Source organism: Salvelinus alpinus, chromosome 4 (genome assembly GCF_045679555.1).
Source record: "Salvelinus alpinus chromosome 4, SLU_Salpinus.1, whole genome shotgun sequence".
In the NCBI taxonomy this organism is placed as follows: Eukaryota; Metazoa; Chordata; class Actinopteri; order Salmoniformes; family Salmonidae; genus Salvelinus; species Salvelinus alpinus.
Genome location: NC_092089.1, coordinates 21,026,245 through 21,042,379, shown reverse-complemented (window position 1 = coordinate 21,042,379; position 16,135 = coordinate 21,026,245). Strand labels below are relative to the sequence as shown.

General features: G+C 40.4%; 1 protein-coding gene across 2 annotated transcripts in view; it reads left to right on the top strand.

The window, feature by feature from the left end:
- osbpl3b (oxysterol binding protein-like 3b) overlaps positions 1-16,135 on the top strand; it is a 148,941-nt gene that overhangs the window by 66,366 nt on the left and 66,440 nt on the right. For both annotated transcript variants that reach the window (XM_071395968.1, XM_071395969.1), the window contains exon 2: positions 224-675. In XM_071395968.1, coding sequence (XP_071252069.1) covers positions 580-675 — 96 coding nt within the window. In that variant the 5' untranslated portion in view covers positions 224-579. The remainder of the gene's footprint in view (positions 1-223; positions 676-16,135) is intronic.

Sequence of the window (16,135 nt, the reverse complement as noted above, 5' to 3'; positions counted from 1 at the left end):
TAAAGGTTCCTAAAGATCAATAATCTCTCTCTCTCTCTCTCTCTCTCTCTCTCTCTCTCTCTCTCTCTCTCTCTCTCTCTCTCTCTCTCTCTCTCTCTCTCTCACACACACACACACACACACACACACACACACACACACACACACACACACACACACACACACACACACACACACACACACACACACACACACACACACACACACACACACACACACACAGTGAGGGGATGGACCAGGTTGCAGCGCCTCGCTGACCCAGAGAAGCCCAAGGACAGCCAGGAGAGACAAGCCCCGGCCGGCAGGGAGAGAGGATCCTCAAGCCCCAGGGAGACAGCCTGGCCTGCAGTGAGAGAGGATCCTCAAGCCCCAGGGAGACAGCCTGGCCTGCAGTGAGAGAGGATCCTCAAGCCCCAGGGAGACAGCCTGGCCTGCAGTGAGAGAGGATCCTCAAGCCCCAGGGAGACAGCCTGGCCTGCAGTGAGAGAGGATCCTCAAGCCCCAGGGAGACAGCCTGGCCTGCAGTGAGAGAGGATCCTCAAGCCCCAGGGAGACAGCCTGGCCTGCAGGGGCAGGGAGATGGGCTCAGAGGAGAGGAGTTCTGCCATGTCTCACAAGATCTCTTCCCCCTCACACAGCAACAGCAGCTCGTCCTCCAAACACGACAGCCGACAGGTAACACCGACCACACACACACACTCTTTAATGTCACAGTTATCTCCAGTCAGGAAGAGAACATAATGAATGTCTCTGTTTGGAAAATGAAACCCATCGTTTACAGAGCGCCTTTCCCTCAGCGACGGTTCACCGTTGTAAGTATTCAGGACCACAATAAGACATAGACGCTGAAAATGTATTGTTAATGCAAAACATGAAAAGGGTAACAGTCATACATAAGACTGTACAGTCATAACTATTTGATGCTTGGCTGCTGCAGGATTCCCACTAACTAGGTGTTGTTGTTGTCAGGTGGTCTGTGATGATGAGCCCAGTCACATCGTGCTCTATTCAAGCCGTGTCGCTGAAGTTCAGCGTTACAGCGGGATTGAAATGTAAATCTTCCTGCGTTAGCGGAGACTGTGTTCACGTCTCAATCTGAAATGACCTTTACATCTCCATCATGTGATCTGTAACGCTTCAGGGATCCAGACTGAATAGAGACTACAGTGTAGTAAGCTGTTGAATTACTGTACTACAGACCACCCTCCCTTAAAGACTTCCCTCCCTTATATAGCCCTCCCTCCCTTAAAGACTTCCCTCCCTTATATAGCCCTCCCTCCCTTAAAGACTTCCCTCCCTTATAGAGCCCTCCCTCCCTTAAAGACCTCCTTCCCTTAAAGTGCCCTTAAAGAGTCCTCCCCCCCTTTAAAGACCTCCCTCCCCCTTAAAAACCTCCCTCACTCCCTTAAAGACTTCCCTCCCTCCCTTAAAGAGCCCTCCCTCCCTTAAAGACCTCCCTCCCAAATACCTCTCTCCCCCCCTTAAAGACCTCCCTCCCACCCTTAAAGACATCCCTCCCCCCTTTAAAGACCTCCCTCCCCCTTAAAAACCTCCCTCACTCCCTTAAAGACTTCCCTCCCTCCCTTAAAGAGCCCTCCCTCCCTTAAAGACCTCCCTCCCAAATACCTCTCTCCCCCCCTTAAAGACCTCCCTCCCACCCTTAAAGACATCCCTCCCCCCTTTAAAGACCCCCCTCCCCCCTTAAAGACCTCCCTTCCTCCCTTAAAGACCTCCCTCCCTCCCTTGAAAGAGCCCTCCCTCCCTTAAAGACCTCCCTCCCAAATACCTCTCTCCCCCCCTTAAAGACCTCCCTCCCACCCTTAAAGACCTCCCTCCCCCCTTTAAAGACCTCCCTCCCCCCTTAAAGACCTCCCTTCCTCCCTTAAAGACCTCCCTCCCTCCCTTAAAGAGCCCTCCCTCCCTTAAAGACCTCCCTCCCAAATACCTCTCTCCCTCCCTTAAAGACCTCCCTCCCTCCCTTAAAGACCTCCCTTCCTCCCTTAAAGACCTCCCTCCCTCCCTTAAAGAGCCCTCCCTCCCTTAAAGTCCTCCCTCCCTCCCTTAAAGACCTCCCTTCCTCCCTTAAAGAGCCCTCCCTCCCTTAAAGAGACCTCCCTCCCTTAAAGACCTCCCTCCCCCCTTAAAGACCTCCCTCCCTCCCTTAAAGAGACCTCCCTCCCCTAAAAAAACAACTTCTCATTTAAAAAACAATTCATGTGGTATCAGTATTTGTCAGAAACGTTTATTCTGCTGTCAGAATTGATTACATAGTACAACTACTGTAGGATCATTTTTGTCATAAAGTCAGTCTCGTCCAAAATGGAGTACTTGAGTATGTCACAAGGTAAATGAAGGTTGTGTTTATTTGAGTCCTGACCACATGTCCACAGCTGGCAGCACACAAGTACTCAGACATTAAGAGTGTAGCTGCACGTGACCCGGATGTAATGCCCGTGGTAAATGTGGTTTCACTTTGAATTTCCCTATGGAGCTAGTTAGGGACCATCGGTATATTACACAATGTACTGTACATGTGTGTGTGTGTGTGAGTGTTATCTCTCTCAGTGAGGTTAACACATTGACCTGGATATGTGATTATAATCTCTAATCTCCTCATCTGTCCGTATTATCAAGATCATTACTCTGCCCCTCCCTCCCTCCCTCCCTCCCTCCCTCCCTCCCTCCCTCCCTCCCTCCCTCCCTCCCACCCCGACCCGTCCGTCCAGCCATCAGCTCTGTGAATATTGTGTAGCGGATTAGATTAGTTATTACAGGAAAGGTAGAGTCTATTTACTGAGGTAGTTATTACAGGAAAGGTAGAGTCTATTTACTGAGGTAGTTATTACAGGAAAGGTAGAGTCTATTTACTGAGGTAGTTATTACAGGAAAGGTAGAGTATATTTACTGAGGTAGTTATTACAGGAAAGGTAGAGTCTATTTACTGATGTAGTTATTACAGGAAAGGTAGAGTCTATTTACTGAGGTAGTTATTACAGGAAAGGTAGAGTCTATTTACTGAGGTAGTTATTACAGGAAAGGTAGAGTCTATTTACTGAGGTAGTTATTACAGGAAAGGTAGAGTCTATTTACTGAGGTAGTTATTACAGGAAAGGTAGAGTCTATTTACTGAGGTAGTTATTACAGGAAAGGTAGAGTCTATTTACTGAGGTAGTTATTACAGGAAAGGTAGAGTCTATTTACTGAGGTAGTTATTACAGGAAAGGTAGAGTCTATTTACTGAGGTAGTTATTACAGGAAAGGTAGAGTCTATTTACTGAGGTAGTTATTACAGGAAAGGTAGAGTCTATTTACTGAGGTAGTTATTACAGGAAAGGTAGAGTCTATTTACTGAGGTAGTTATTACAGGAAAGGTAGAGTCTATTTACTGAGGTAGTTATTACAGGAAAGGTAGAGTCTATTTACTGAGGTAGTTATTACAGGAAAGGTAGAGTCTATTTACTGATGTAGTTATTACAGGAAAGGTAGAGTCTATTTACTGAGGTAGTTATTACAGGAAAGGTAGAGTCTTACTGAGGTAGTTATTACAGGAAAGGTAGAGTCTATTTACTGAGGTAGTTATTACAGGAAAGGTAGAGTCTATTTGCTGAGGTAGTTATTACAGGAAAGGTAGAGTCTATTTACTGAGGTAGTTATTACAGGAAAGGTAGAGTCTTACTGAGGTAGTTATTACAGGAAAGGTAGAGTCTATTTACTGAGGTAGTTATTACAGGAAAGGTAGAGTCTATTTACTGAGGTAGTTATTACAGGAAAGGTAGAGTCTATTTACTGAGGTAGTTATTACAGGAAAGGTAGAGTCTATTTACTGAGGTAGTTATTACAGGAAAGGTAGAGTCTATTTACTGAGGTAGTTATTACAGGAAAGGTAGAGTCTATTTACTGAGGTAGTTATTACAGGAAAGGTAGAGTCTATTTACTGAGGTAGTTATTACAGGAAAGGTAGAGTCTATTTACTGAGGTAGTTATTACAGGAAAGGTAGAGTCTATTTGCTGAGGTAGTTATTACAGGAAAGGTAGAGTCTATTTACTGAGGTAGTTATTACAGGAAAGGTAGAGTCTATTTACTGAGGTAGTTATTACAGGAAAGGTAGAGTCTATTTACTGAGGTAGTTATTACAGGAAAGGTAGAGTCTATTTACTGAGGTAGTTATTACAGGAAAGGTAGAGTCTATTTACTGAGGTAGTTATTACAGGAAAGGTAGAGTCTATTTACTGAGGTAGTTATTACAGGAAAGGTAGAGTCTATTTACTGATGTAGTTATTACAGGAAAGGTAGAGTCTATTTACTGAGGTAGTTATTACAGGAAAGGTAGAGTCTATTTACTGAGGTAGTTATTACAGGAAAGGTAGAGTCTATTTACTGAGGTAGTTATTACAGGAAAGGTAGAGTCTATTTACTGAGGTAGTTATTACAGGAAAGGTAGAGTCTATTTACTGAGGTAGTTATTACAGGAAAGGTAGAGTCTATTTACTGATGTAGTTATTACAGGAAAGGTAGAGTCTATTTACTGAGGTAGTTATTACAGGAAAGGTAGAGTCTTACTGAGGTAGTTATTACAGGAAAGGTAGAGTCTATTTACTGAGGTAGTTATTACAGGAAAGGTAGAGTCTATTTGCTGAGGTAGTTATTACAGGAAAGGTAGAGTCTATTTACTGAGGTAGTTATTACAGGAAAGGTAGAGTCTTACTGAGGTAGTTATTACAGGAAAGGTAGAGTCTATTTACTGAGGTAGTTATTACAGGAAAGGTAGAGTCTATTTACTGAGGTAGTTATTACAGGAAAGGTAGAGTCTATTTACTGAGGTAGTTATTACAGGAAAGGTAGAGTCTATTTACTGAGGTAGTTATTACAGGAAAGGTAGAGTCTATTTACTGAGGTAGTTATTACAGGAAAGGTAGAGTCTATTTACTGAGGTAGTTATTACAGGAAAGGTAGAGTCTATTTACTGAGGTAGTTATTACAGGAAAGGTAGAGTCTATTTACTGAGGTAGTTATTACAGGAAAGGTAGAGTCTATTTGCTGAGGTAGTTATTACAGGAAAGGTAGAGTCTATTTACTGAGGTAGTTATTACAGGAAAGGTAGAGTCTATTTACTGAGGTAGTTATTACAGGAAAGGTAGAGTCTATTTACTGAGGTAGTTATTACAGGAAAGGTAGAGTCTATTTACTGAGGTAGTTATTACAGGAAAGGTAGAGTCTATTTACTGAGGTAGTTATTACAGGAAAGGTAGAGTCTATTTACTGAGGTAGTTATTACAGGAAAGGTAGAGTCTATTTACTGATGTAGTTATTACAGGAAAGGTAGAGTCTATTTACTGAGGTAGTTATTACAGGAAAGGTAGAGTCTATTTACTGAGGTAGTTATTACAGGAAAGGTAGAGTCTATTTACTGAGGTAGTTATTACAGGAAAGGTAGAGTCTATTTACTGATGTAGTTATTACAGGAAAGGTAGAGTCTTACTGAGGTAGTTATTACAGGAAAGGTAGAGTCTATTTCCTGAGGTAGTTATTACAGGAAAGGTAGAGTCTTACTGAGGTAGTTATTACAGGAAAGGTAGAGTCTATTTACTGAGGTAGTTATTACAGGAAAGGTAGAGTCTATTTACTGAGGTAGTTATTACAGGAAAGGTAGAGTCTTACTGATGTAGTTATTACAGGAAAGGTAGAGTCTATTTACTGAGGTAGTTATTACAGGAAAGGTAGAGTCTATTTACTGAGGTAGTTATTACAGGAAAGGTAGAGTCTATTTACTGAGGTAGTTATTACAGGAAAGGTAGAGTCTATTTACTGAGGTAGTTATTACAGGAAAGGTAGAGTCTATTTACTGAGGTAGTTATTACAGGAAAGGTAGAGTCTATTTACTGAGGTAGTTATTACAGGAAAGGTAGAGTCTATTTACTGAGGTAGTTATTACAGGAAAGGTAGAGTCTATTTACTGATGTAGTTATTACAGGAAAGGTAGAGTCTATTTACTGATGTAGTTATTACAGGAAAGGTAGAGTCTATTTACTGAGGTAGTTATTACAGGAAAGGTAGAGTCTATTTACTGAGGTAGTTATTACAGGAAAGGTGGAGTCTATTTGCTGAGGTAGTTATTACAGGAAAGGTAGAGTCTATTTACTGATGTAGTTATTACAGGAAAGGTAGAGTCTATTTACTGAGGTAGTTATTACAGGAAAGGTAGAGTCTTACTGAGGTAGTTATTACAGGAAAGGTAGAGTCTATTTGCTGAGGTAGTTATTACAGGAAAGGTAGAGTCTATTTACTGAGGTAGTTATTACAGGAAAGGTAGAGTCTATTTGCTGAGGTAGTTATTACAGGAAAGGTAGAGTCTATTTACTGAGGTAGTTATTAAAGGAAAGGTAGAGTCTTACTGAGGTAGTTATTACAGGAAAGGTAGAGTCTATTTACTGAGGTAGTTATTACAGGAAAGGTAGAGTCTATTTACTGAGGTAGTTATTACAGGAAAGGTAGAGTCTATTTACTGAGGTAGTTATTACAGGAAAGGTAGAGTCTATTTACTGAGGTAGTTATTACAGGAAAGGTAGAGTCTATTTACTGAGGTAGTTATTACAGGAAAGGTAGAGTCTATTTACTGAGGTAGTTATTACAGGAAAGGTAGAGTCTATTTACTGAGGTAGTTATTACAGGAAAGGTAGAGTCTATTTACTGAGGTAGTTATTACAGGAAAGGTAGAGTCTATTTACTGAGGTAGTTATTACAGGAAAGGTAGAGTCTATTTACTGAGGTAGTTATTACAGGAAAGGTAGAGTCTATTTGCTGAGGTAGTTATTACAGGAAAGGTAGAGTCTATTTACTGAGGTAGTTATTACAGGAAAGGTAGAGTCTATTTACTGAGGTAGTTATTACAGGAAAGGTAGAGTCTATTTACTGAGGTAGTTATTACAGGAAAGGTAGAGTCTATTTACTGAGGTAGTTATTATAGGAAAGGTAGAGTATATTTACTGAGGTAGTTATTACAGGAAAGGTAGAGTCTATTTACTGAGGTAGTTATTACAGGAAAGGTAGAGTCTATTTACTGAGGTAGTTATTACAGGAAAGGTAGAGTCTATTTACTGAGGTAGTTATTACAGGAAAGGTAGAGTCTATTTACTGAGGTAGTTATTACAGGAAAGGTAGAGTCTTACTGAGGTAGTTATTACAGGAAAGGTAGAGTCTATTTACTGAGGTAGTTATTACAGGAAAGGTAGAGTCTATTTACTGATGTAGTTATTACAGGAAAGGTAGAGTCTATTTACTGAGGTAGTTATTACAGGAAAGGTAGAGTCTTACTGAGGTAGTTATTACAGGAAAGGTAGAGTCTATTTACTGAGGTAGTTATTACAGGAAAGGTAGAGTCTATTTGCTGAGGTAGTTATTACAGGAAAGGTAGAGTCTATTTACTGAGGTAGTTATTACAGGAAAGGTAGAGTCTTACTGAGGTAGTTATTACAGGAAAGGTAGAGTCTATTTACTGAGGTAGTTATTACAGGAAAGGTAGAGTCTATTTACTGAGGTAGTTATTACAGGAAAGGTAGAGTCTATTTACTGAGGTAGTTATTACAGGAAAGGTAGAGTCTATTTACTGAGGTAGTTATTACAGGAAAGGTAGAGTCTATTTACTGAGGTAGTTATTACAGGAAAGGTAGAGTCTATTTACTGAGGTAGTTATTACAGGAAAGGTAGAGTCTATTTACTGAGGTAGTTATTACAGGAAAGGTAGAGTCTTACTGAGGTAGTTATTACAGGAAAGGTAGAGTCTATTTGCTGAGGTAGTTATTACAGGAAAGGTAGAGTCTATTTACTGAGGTAGTTATTACAGGAAAGGTAGAGTCTATTTGCTGAGGTAGTTATTACAGGAAAGGTAGAGTCTATTTACTGAGGTAGTTATTAAAGGAAAGGTAGAGTCTTACTGAGGTAGTTATTACAGGAAAGGTAGAGTCTATTTACTGAGGTAGTTATTACAGGAAAGGTAGAGTCTATTTACTGAGGTAGTTATTACAGGAAAGGTAGAGTCTATTTACTGAGGTAGTTATTACAGGAAAGGTAGAGTCTATTTACTGAGGTAGTTATTACAGGAAAGGTAGAGTCTATTTACTGAGGTAGTTATTACAGGAAAGGTAGAGTCTATTTACTGAGGTAGTTATTACAGGAAAGGTAGAGTCTATTTACTGAGGTAGTTATTACAGGAAAGGTAGAGTCTATTTACTGAGGTAGTTATTACAGGAAAGGTAGAGTCTATTTACTGAGGTAGTTATTACAGGAAAGGTAGAGTCTATTTACTGAGGTAGTTATTACAGGAAAGGTAGAGTCTATTTGCTGAGGTAGTTATTACAGGAAAGGTAGAGTCTATTTACTGAGGTAGTTATTACAGGAAAGGTAGAGTCTATTTACTGAGGTAGTTATTACAGGAAAGGTAGAGTCTATTTACTGAGGTAGTTATTACAGGAAAGGTAGAGTCTATTTACTGAGGTAGTTATTATAGGAAAGGTAGAGTATATTTACTGAGGTAGTTATTACAGGAAAGGTAGAGTCTATTTACTGAGGTAGTTATTACAGGAAAGGTAGAGTCTATTTACTGAGGTAGTTATTACAGGAAAGGTAGAGTCTATTTACTGAGGTAGTTATTACAGGAAAGGTAGAGTCTATTTACTGAGGTAGTTATTACAGGAAAGGTAGAGTCTTACTGAGGTAGTTATTACAGGAAAGGTAGAGTCTATTTACTGAGGTAGTTATTACAGGAAAGGTAGAGTCTATTTACTGATGTAGTTATTACAGGAAAGGTAGAGTCTATTTACTGAGGTAGTTATTACAGGAAAGGTAGAGTCTTACTGAGGTAGTTATTACAGGAAAGGTAGAGTCTATTTACTGAGGTAGTTATTACAGGAAAGGTAGAGTCTATTTGCTGAGGTAGTTATTACAGGAAAGGTAGAGTCTATTTACTGAGGTAGTTATTACAGGAAAGGTAGAGTCTTACTGAGGTAGTTATTACAGGAAAGGTAGAGTCTATTTACTGAGGTAGTTATTACAGGAAAGGTAGAGTCTATTTACTGAGGTAGTTATTACAGGAAAGGTAGAGTCTATTTACTGAGGTAGTTATTACAGGAAAGGTAGAGTCTATTTACTGAGGTAGTTATTACAGGAAAGGTAGAGTCTATTTACTGAGGTAGTTATTACAGGAAAGGTAGAGTCTATTTACTGAGGTAGTTATTACAGGAAAGGTAGAGTCTATTTACTGAGGTAGTTATTACAGGAAAGGTAGAGTCTATTTACTGAGGTAGTTATTACAGGAAAGGTAGAGTCTATTTGCTGAGGTAGTTATTACAGGAAAGGTAGAGTCTATTTACTGAGGTAGTTATTACAGGAAAGGTAGAGTCTATTTACTGAGGTAGTTATTACAGGAAAGGTAGAGTCTATTTACTGAGGTAGTTATTACAGGAAAGGTAGAGTCTATTTACTGAGGTAGTTATTACAGGAAAGGTAGAGTCTATTTACTGAGGTAGTTATTACAGGAAAGGTAGAGTCTATTTACTGAGGTAGTTATTACAGGAAAGGTAGAGTCTATTTACTGATGTAGTTATTACAGGAAAGGTAGAGTCTATTTACTGAGGTAGTTATTACAGGAAAGGTAGAGTCTATTTACTGAGGTAGTTATTACAGGAAAGGTAGAGTCTATTTACTGAGGTAGTTATTACAGGAAAGGTAGAGTCTATTTACTGATGTAGTTATTACAGGAAAGGTAGAGTCTTACTGAGGTAGTTATTACAGGAAAGGTAGAGTCTATTTCCTGAGGTAGTTATTACAGGAAAGGTAGAGTCTTACTGAGGTAGTTATTACAGGAAAGGTAGAGTCTATTTACTGAGGTAGTTATTACAGGAAAGGTAGAGTCTATTTACTGAGGTAGTTATTACAGGAAAGGTAGAGTCTTACTGATGTAGTTATTACAGGAAAGGTAGAGTCTATTTACTGAGGTAGTTATTACAGGAAAGGTAGAGTCTATTTACTGAGGTAGTTATTACAGGAAAGGTAGAGTCTATTTACTGAGGTAGTTATTACAGGAAAGGTAGAGTCTATTTACTGAGGTAGTTATTACAGGAAAGGTAGAGTCTATTTACTGAGGTAGTTATTACAGGAAAGGTAGAGTCTATTTACTGAGGTAGTTATTACAGGAAAGGTAGAGTCTATTTACTGAGGTAGTTATTACAGGAAAGGTAGAGTCTATTTACTGATGTAGTTATTACAGGAAAGGTAGAGTCTATTTACTGATGTAGTTATTACAGGAAAGGTAGAGTCTATTTACTGAGGTAGTTATTACAGGAAAGGTAGAGTCTATTTACTGAGGTAGTTATTACAGGAAAGGTGGAGTCTATTTGCTGAGGTAGTTATTACAGGAAAGGTAGAGTCTATTTACTGATGTAGTTATTACAGGAAAGGTAGAGTCTATTTACTGAGGTAGTTATTACAGGAAAGGTAGAGTCTTACTGAGGTAGTTATTACAGGAAAGGTAGAGTCTATTTGCTGAGGTAGTTATTACAGGAAAGGTAGAGTCTATTTACTGAGGTAGTTATTACAGGAAAGGTAGAGTCTATTTGCTGAGGTAGTTATTACAGGAAAGGTAGAGTCTATTTACTGAGGTAGTTATTAAAGGAAAGGTAGAGTCTTACTGAGGTAGTTATTACAGGAAAGGTAGAGTCTATTTACTGAGGTAGTTATTACAGGAAAGGTAGAGTCTATTTACTGAGGTAGTTATTACAGGAAAGGTAGAGTCTATTTACTGAGGTAGTTATTACAGGAAAGGTAGAGTCTATTTACTGAGGTAGTTATTACAGGAAAGGTAGAGTCTATTTACTGAGGTAGTTATTACAGGAAAGGTAGAGTCTATTTACTGAGGTAGTTATTACAGGAAAGGTAGAGTCTATTTACTGAGGTAGTTATTACAGGAAAGGTAGAGTCTATTTACTGAGGTAGTTATTACAGGAAAGGTAGAGTCTATTTACTGAGGTAGTTATTACAGGAAAGGTAGAGTCTATTTACTGAGGTAGTTATTACAGGAAAGGTAGAGTCTATTTGCTGAGGTAGTTATTACAGGAAAGGTAGAGTCTATTTACTGAGGTAGTTATTACAGGAAAGGTAGAGTCTATTTACTGAGGTAGTTATTACAGGAAAGGTAGAGTCTATTTACTGAGGTAGTTATTACAGGAAAGGTAGAGTCTATTTACTGAGGTAGTTATTATAGGAAAGGTAGAGTATATTTACTGAGGTAGTTATTACAGGAAAGGTAGAGTCTATTTACTGAGGTAGTTATTACAGGAAAGGTAGAGTCTATTTACTGAGGTAGTTATTACAGGAAAGGTAGAGTCTATTTACTGAGGTAGTTATTACAGGAAAGGTAGAGTCTATTTACTGAGGTAGTTATTACAGGAAAGGTAGAGTCTTACTGAGGTAGTTATTACAGGAAAGGTAGAGTCTATTTACTGAGGTAGTTATTATAGGAAAGGTAGAGTCTATTTACTGAGGTAGTTATTACAGGAAAGGTAGAGTCTATTTACTGAGGTAGTTATTACAGGAAAGGTAGAGTCTATTTACTGAGGTAGTTATTACAGGAAAGGTAGAGTCTTACTGAGGTAGTTATTACAGGAAAGGTAGAGTCTATTTACTGAGGTAGTTATTACAGGAAAGGTAGAGTCTATTTACTGAGGTAGTTATTACAGGAAAGGTAGAGTCTATTTACTGAGGTAGTTATTACAGGAAAGGTAGAGTCTATTTACTGATGTAGTTATTACAGGAAAGGTAGAGTCTATTTACTGAGGTAGTTATTACAGGAAAGGTAGAGTCTTACTGAGGTAGTTATTACAGGAAAGGTAGAGTCTTACTGAGGTAGTTATTACAGGAAAGGTAGAGTCTATTTACTGAGGTAGTTATTACAGGAAAGGTAGAGTCTATTTACTGAGGTAGTTATTACAGGAAAGGTAGAGTCTATTTACTGAGGTAGTTATTACAGGAAAGGTAGAGTCTATTTACTGAGGTAGTTATTACAGGAAAGGTAGAGTCTATTTACTGAGGTAGTTATTACAGGAAAGGTAGAGTCTATTTACTGAGGTAGTTATTACAGGAAAGGTAGAGTCTTACTGAGGTAGTTATTACAGGAAAGGTAGAGTCTTACTGAGGTAGTTATTACAGGAAAGGTAGAGTCTATTTACTGAGGTAGTTATTACAGGAAAGGTAGAGTCTATTTACTGAGGTAGTTATTACAGGAAAGGTAGAGTCTATTTACTGAGGTAGTTATTACAGGAAAGGTAGAGTCTATTTACTGAGGTAGTTATTACAGGAAAGGTAGAGTCTATTTACTGAGGTAGTTATTAGAGGAAAGGTAGAGTCTATTTACTGAGGTAGTTATTACAGGAAAGGTAGAGTCTATTTACTGAGGTAGTTATTACAGGAAAGGTAGAGTCTTACTGATGTAGTTATTCCCCCCCGCTCTCTCTCTCTCTCTCTCTCTCTCTCTCTCTCTCTCTCTCTCTCTCTCTCACTCTCTCTCTCTTGCTCTCTCTCTTACTCTCTTTCTCTCCCTATCCCCACCTCAATCTCTCTCGCTCTCTCTTTTTTTAAATTCACTTTCATGCTGGGTTGATGCGTGTCCTATTAGGAGGCGTGGCTTTCAGATAGTTATTTTTGGCTACTGGTGAGAATAAATGTAATTCCTGTTCATCATGTTTGTGAACAGCGTGTGTTTGTGTGTGAGTGTTATCTCTCTCAGTGAGGTTAACACATTGACCTGGATATGTGATTATAATCTCTAATCTCATCATCTGGCCGTATTATCAAGATCATTACTCTGTCCCTCCCTTCCTCCCACCCGACCCGTCCGTCCAGCCATCAGCTCTGTGAATATTGTGTAGCGGATTAGATTAGTTACTACATGAAAGGTAGAGTCTATTTACTGAGGTAGTTATTACAGGAAAGGTGTGTGTGTGTGTGTGTGTGTGTGTGTGTGTGTGTGTGTGTGTGTGTGTGTGTGTGTGTGTGTGTGTGTGTGTGTGTGTGTGTGTGTGTGTGTGTGTGTGTGTGTGTGTGTGTGTGTGTGTGTGTGCTTAACCACTGTTCTGTCTCTCTCTCAGCACTTGAGAGAGAGACAGAAACACATACAGCCACTCCTATCTCCTCTGTCTCCTGCTGTCTCTCTCTCTCCCCCCCTGTCCCTCTCCCCCTCTTCCTCATCTCTCTCTCTCTCTCAATTCAATTCAATGAAATTTGCTTTATTTGCATGACGTAACAATGTACATATTGCCAAACGCTTACTTTAGATATTTACAATATGGAAATAATAAGAATCAAAATTGTCAACGGGACAACAGTAACAACAATAACCAAGGGTCAAAATAACCATACATTGAACAATAGCAATAAGCATACAGTAGAGGACATGTGCAGGTTGATTGGTCTGTCAGACACTGTCCCTCATCTTATGGCAGGCAGCAATGTAGTGCGCTGCCAACCCACAGCTCTCTGCATCTCTCTCTCTCTGCATCTCTCTCTCTCTCTCTCTCTCTCTCTCTCTCTCTCTCTCTCTCTCCCTCATCTCTCTCTCTCCCTCATCTATCTCTCTTTCTTGCTCTCTCTCTCTCTCGCTCTCTCTTCCTCATATCTCTCTCTCTCTCTCTCTCTCTCTCTCTCTCTCTCTCTCTCTCTCTCCCTCATCTCTCTCTCTCCCTCATCTATCTCTCTTTCTTGCTCTCTCTCTCTCGCTCTCTCTTCCTCATATGTCTCTCTCTCTCTCTCTCTCTCTCTCTCTCTCTCTTACAGAGGTCACCACCCATTCCTGACATTCTGACTGGTCTCTGTGGGAAACGGAACAGTCTGTTTATAAAACACTATTGTTTACTGGTTAGTCAGTTTATACTAGGGCTTTGTACCAAATGGCATCCTATTTCCTAGTAGTGTACTCCATTTGACCAGATACCTATGGGCCCTGGTGAAAAGTAGTGCATTATATAGGGAATAGGATGCCATTTGGGACACTGACAGTATATAAAAATAATAATATAACCTTGTCGTGTGTCTACAGAACAGTTGGTAGATTGTAGAGGGGCTGTGTGTAACCTTGTTGTGTGTCTACAGGACAGTTGGGAGATTGTAGAGGGGCTGTGTGTAACCTTGTTGTGTGTTTACAGGACAGTTGGTAGATTGTAGAGGGGCTGTGTGTAACCTTTTTGTCTGTTTACAGGACAGTTGGTAGATTGTAGAGGGGCTGTGTGTAACCTTGTTGTGTGTTTACAGGACAGTTGGTAGATTGTAGAGGGGCTGTGTGTAACCTTGTTGTTTGTCTACAGGACAGTTGGTAGATTGTAGAGGGGCTGTGTGTAACCTTGTTGTGTGTTTACAGGACAGTTGGTAGATTGTAGAGGGGCTGTGTGTAACCTTGTTGTGTGTCTACAGGACAGTTGGTAGATTGTAGAGGGGCTGTGTGTAACCTTGTTGTGTGTCTACAGGACAGTTGGTAGATTGTAGAGGGGCTGTGTGTAACCTTGTTGTGTGTTTACAGGACAGTTGGGAGATTGTAGAGGGGCTGTGTGTAACCTTGTTGTGTGTCTACAGGACAGTTGGTAGATTGTAGAGGGGCTGTGTATAACCTTGTTGTGTGTTTACAGGACAGTTGAGAGATTGTAGAGGGGCTGTGTGTAACCTTGTTGTGTGTCTACAGGACAGTTGGGAGATTGTAGAGGGGCTGTGTGTAACCTTGTTGTGTGTTTACAGGACAGTTGGGAGATTGTAGAGGGGCTGTGTGTAACCTTGTTGTGTGTTTACAGGACAGTTGGTAGATTGTAGAGGGGCTGTGTGTAACCTTGTTGTGTGTCTACAGGACAGTTGGTAGATTGTAGAGGGGCTGTGTGTAACCTTGTTGTGTGTCTACAGGACAGTTGGTAGATTGTAGAGGGGCTGTGTGTAACCTTGTTGTGTGTCTACAGGACAGTTGGTAGATTGTAGAGGGGCTGTGTGTAACCTTGTTGTGTGTTTACAGGACAGTTGGGAGATTGTAGAGGGGCTGTGTGTAACCTTGTTGTGTGTCTACAGGATAGTTGGTAGATTGTAGAGGGGCTGTGTGTAACCTTGTTGTGTGTTTACAGGACAGTTGGTAGATTGTAGAGGGGCTGTGTATAACCTTGTTGTGTGTCTACAGGACAGTTGGTAGATTGTAGAGGGGCTGTGTGTAACCTTGTTGTGTGTTTACAGGACAGTTGGTAGATTGTAGAGGGGCTGTGTGTAACCTTGTTGTGTGTTTACAGGACAGTTGGGAGATTGTAGAGGGGCTGTGTGTAACCTTGTTGTGTGTTGTGGATGTTATCTGTACCCTTGGACCAAGGAGCGTCACGTTTCTGCCGTCTCCTGGGTTGGTCCCGAGCCTCTGTGTCATGTGCAGCTCCCAGGAGTTGGTTAGCTGTAACCTCAATAATAGTCAATGGTGTTATCAGACTGGCCAAAGCACATGTGCCCTGCCAGTCTCCTTTCAAAATGGGGGTCAACCGCCTGGCAGGTCCACACATCCACCATACATCAGCAACACCTCTAGTTCATAGTGACATTAGTGATGCAGGCAGTAGTAGGGAGCCTCCCATAGTCTATACCCCTACCTGTACCAGTGTTACAGCTAGGACAGTTGGTAGATTGTAGAGGGGCTGTGTGTAACCTTGTTGTGTGTCTACAGGACAGTTGGTAGATTGTAGAGGGGCTGTGTGTGTAACCTTGTTGTTTGTCTACAGGACAGTTGGTAGATTGTAGAGGGGCTGTGTGTAACCTTGTTGTTTGTCTACAGGACAGTTGGTAGATTGTAGAGGGGCTGTGTGTAACCTTGTTGTGTGTTTACAGGACAGTTGGTAGATTGTAGAGGGGCTGTGTGTAACCTTGTTGTGTGTCTACAGGACAGTTGGTAGATTGTAGAGGAGCTGTGTGTAACTTGTTGTGTGTTTACAGGACAGTTGGTAGATTGTAGAGGGGCTGTGTGTAACCTTGTTGTGTGTTTACAGGACAGTTGGTAGATTGTAGAGGGGCTGTGTGTAACCTTGTTGTGTGTCTACAGGACAGTTGGTAGATTGTAGAGGGGCTGTGTGTAACCTTGTT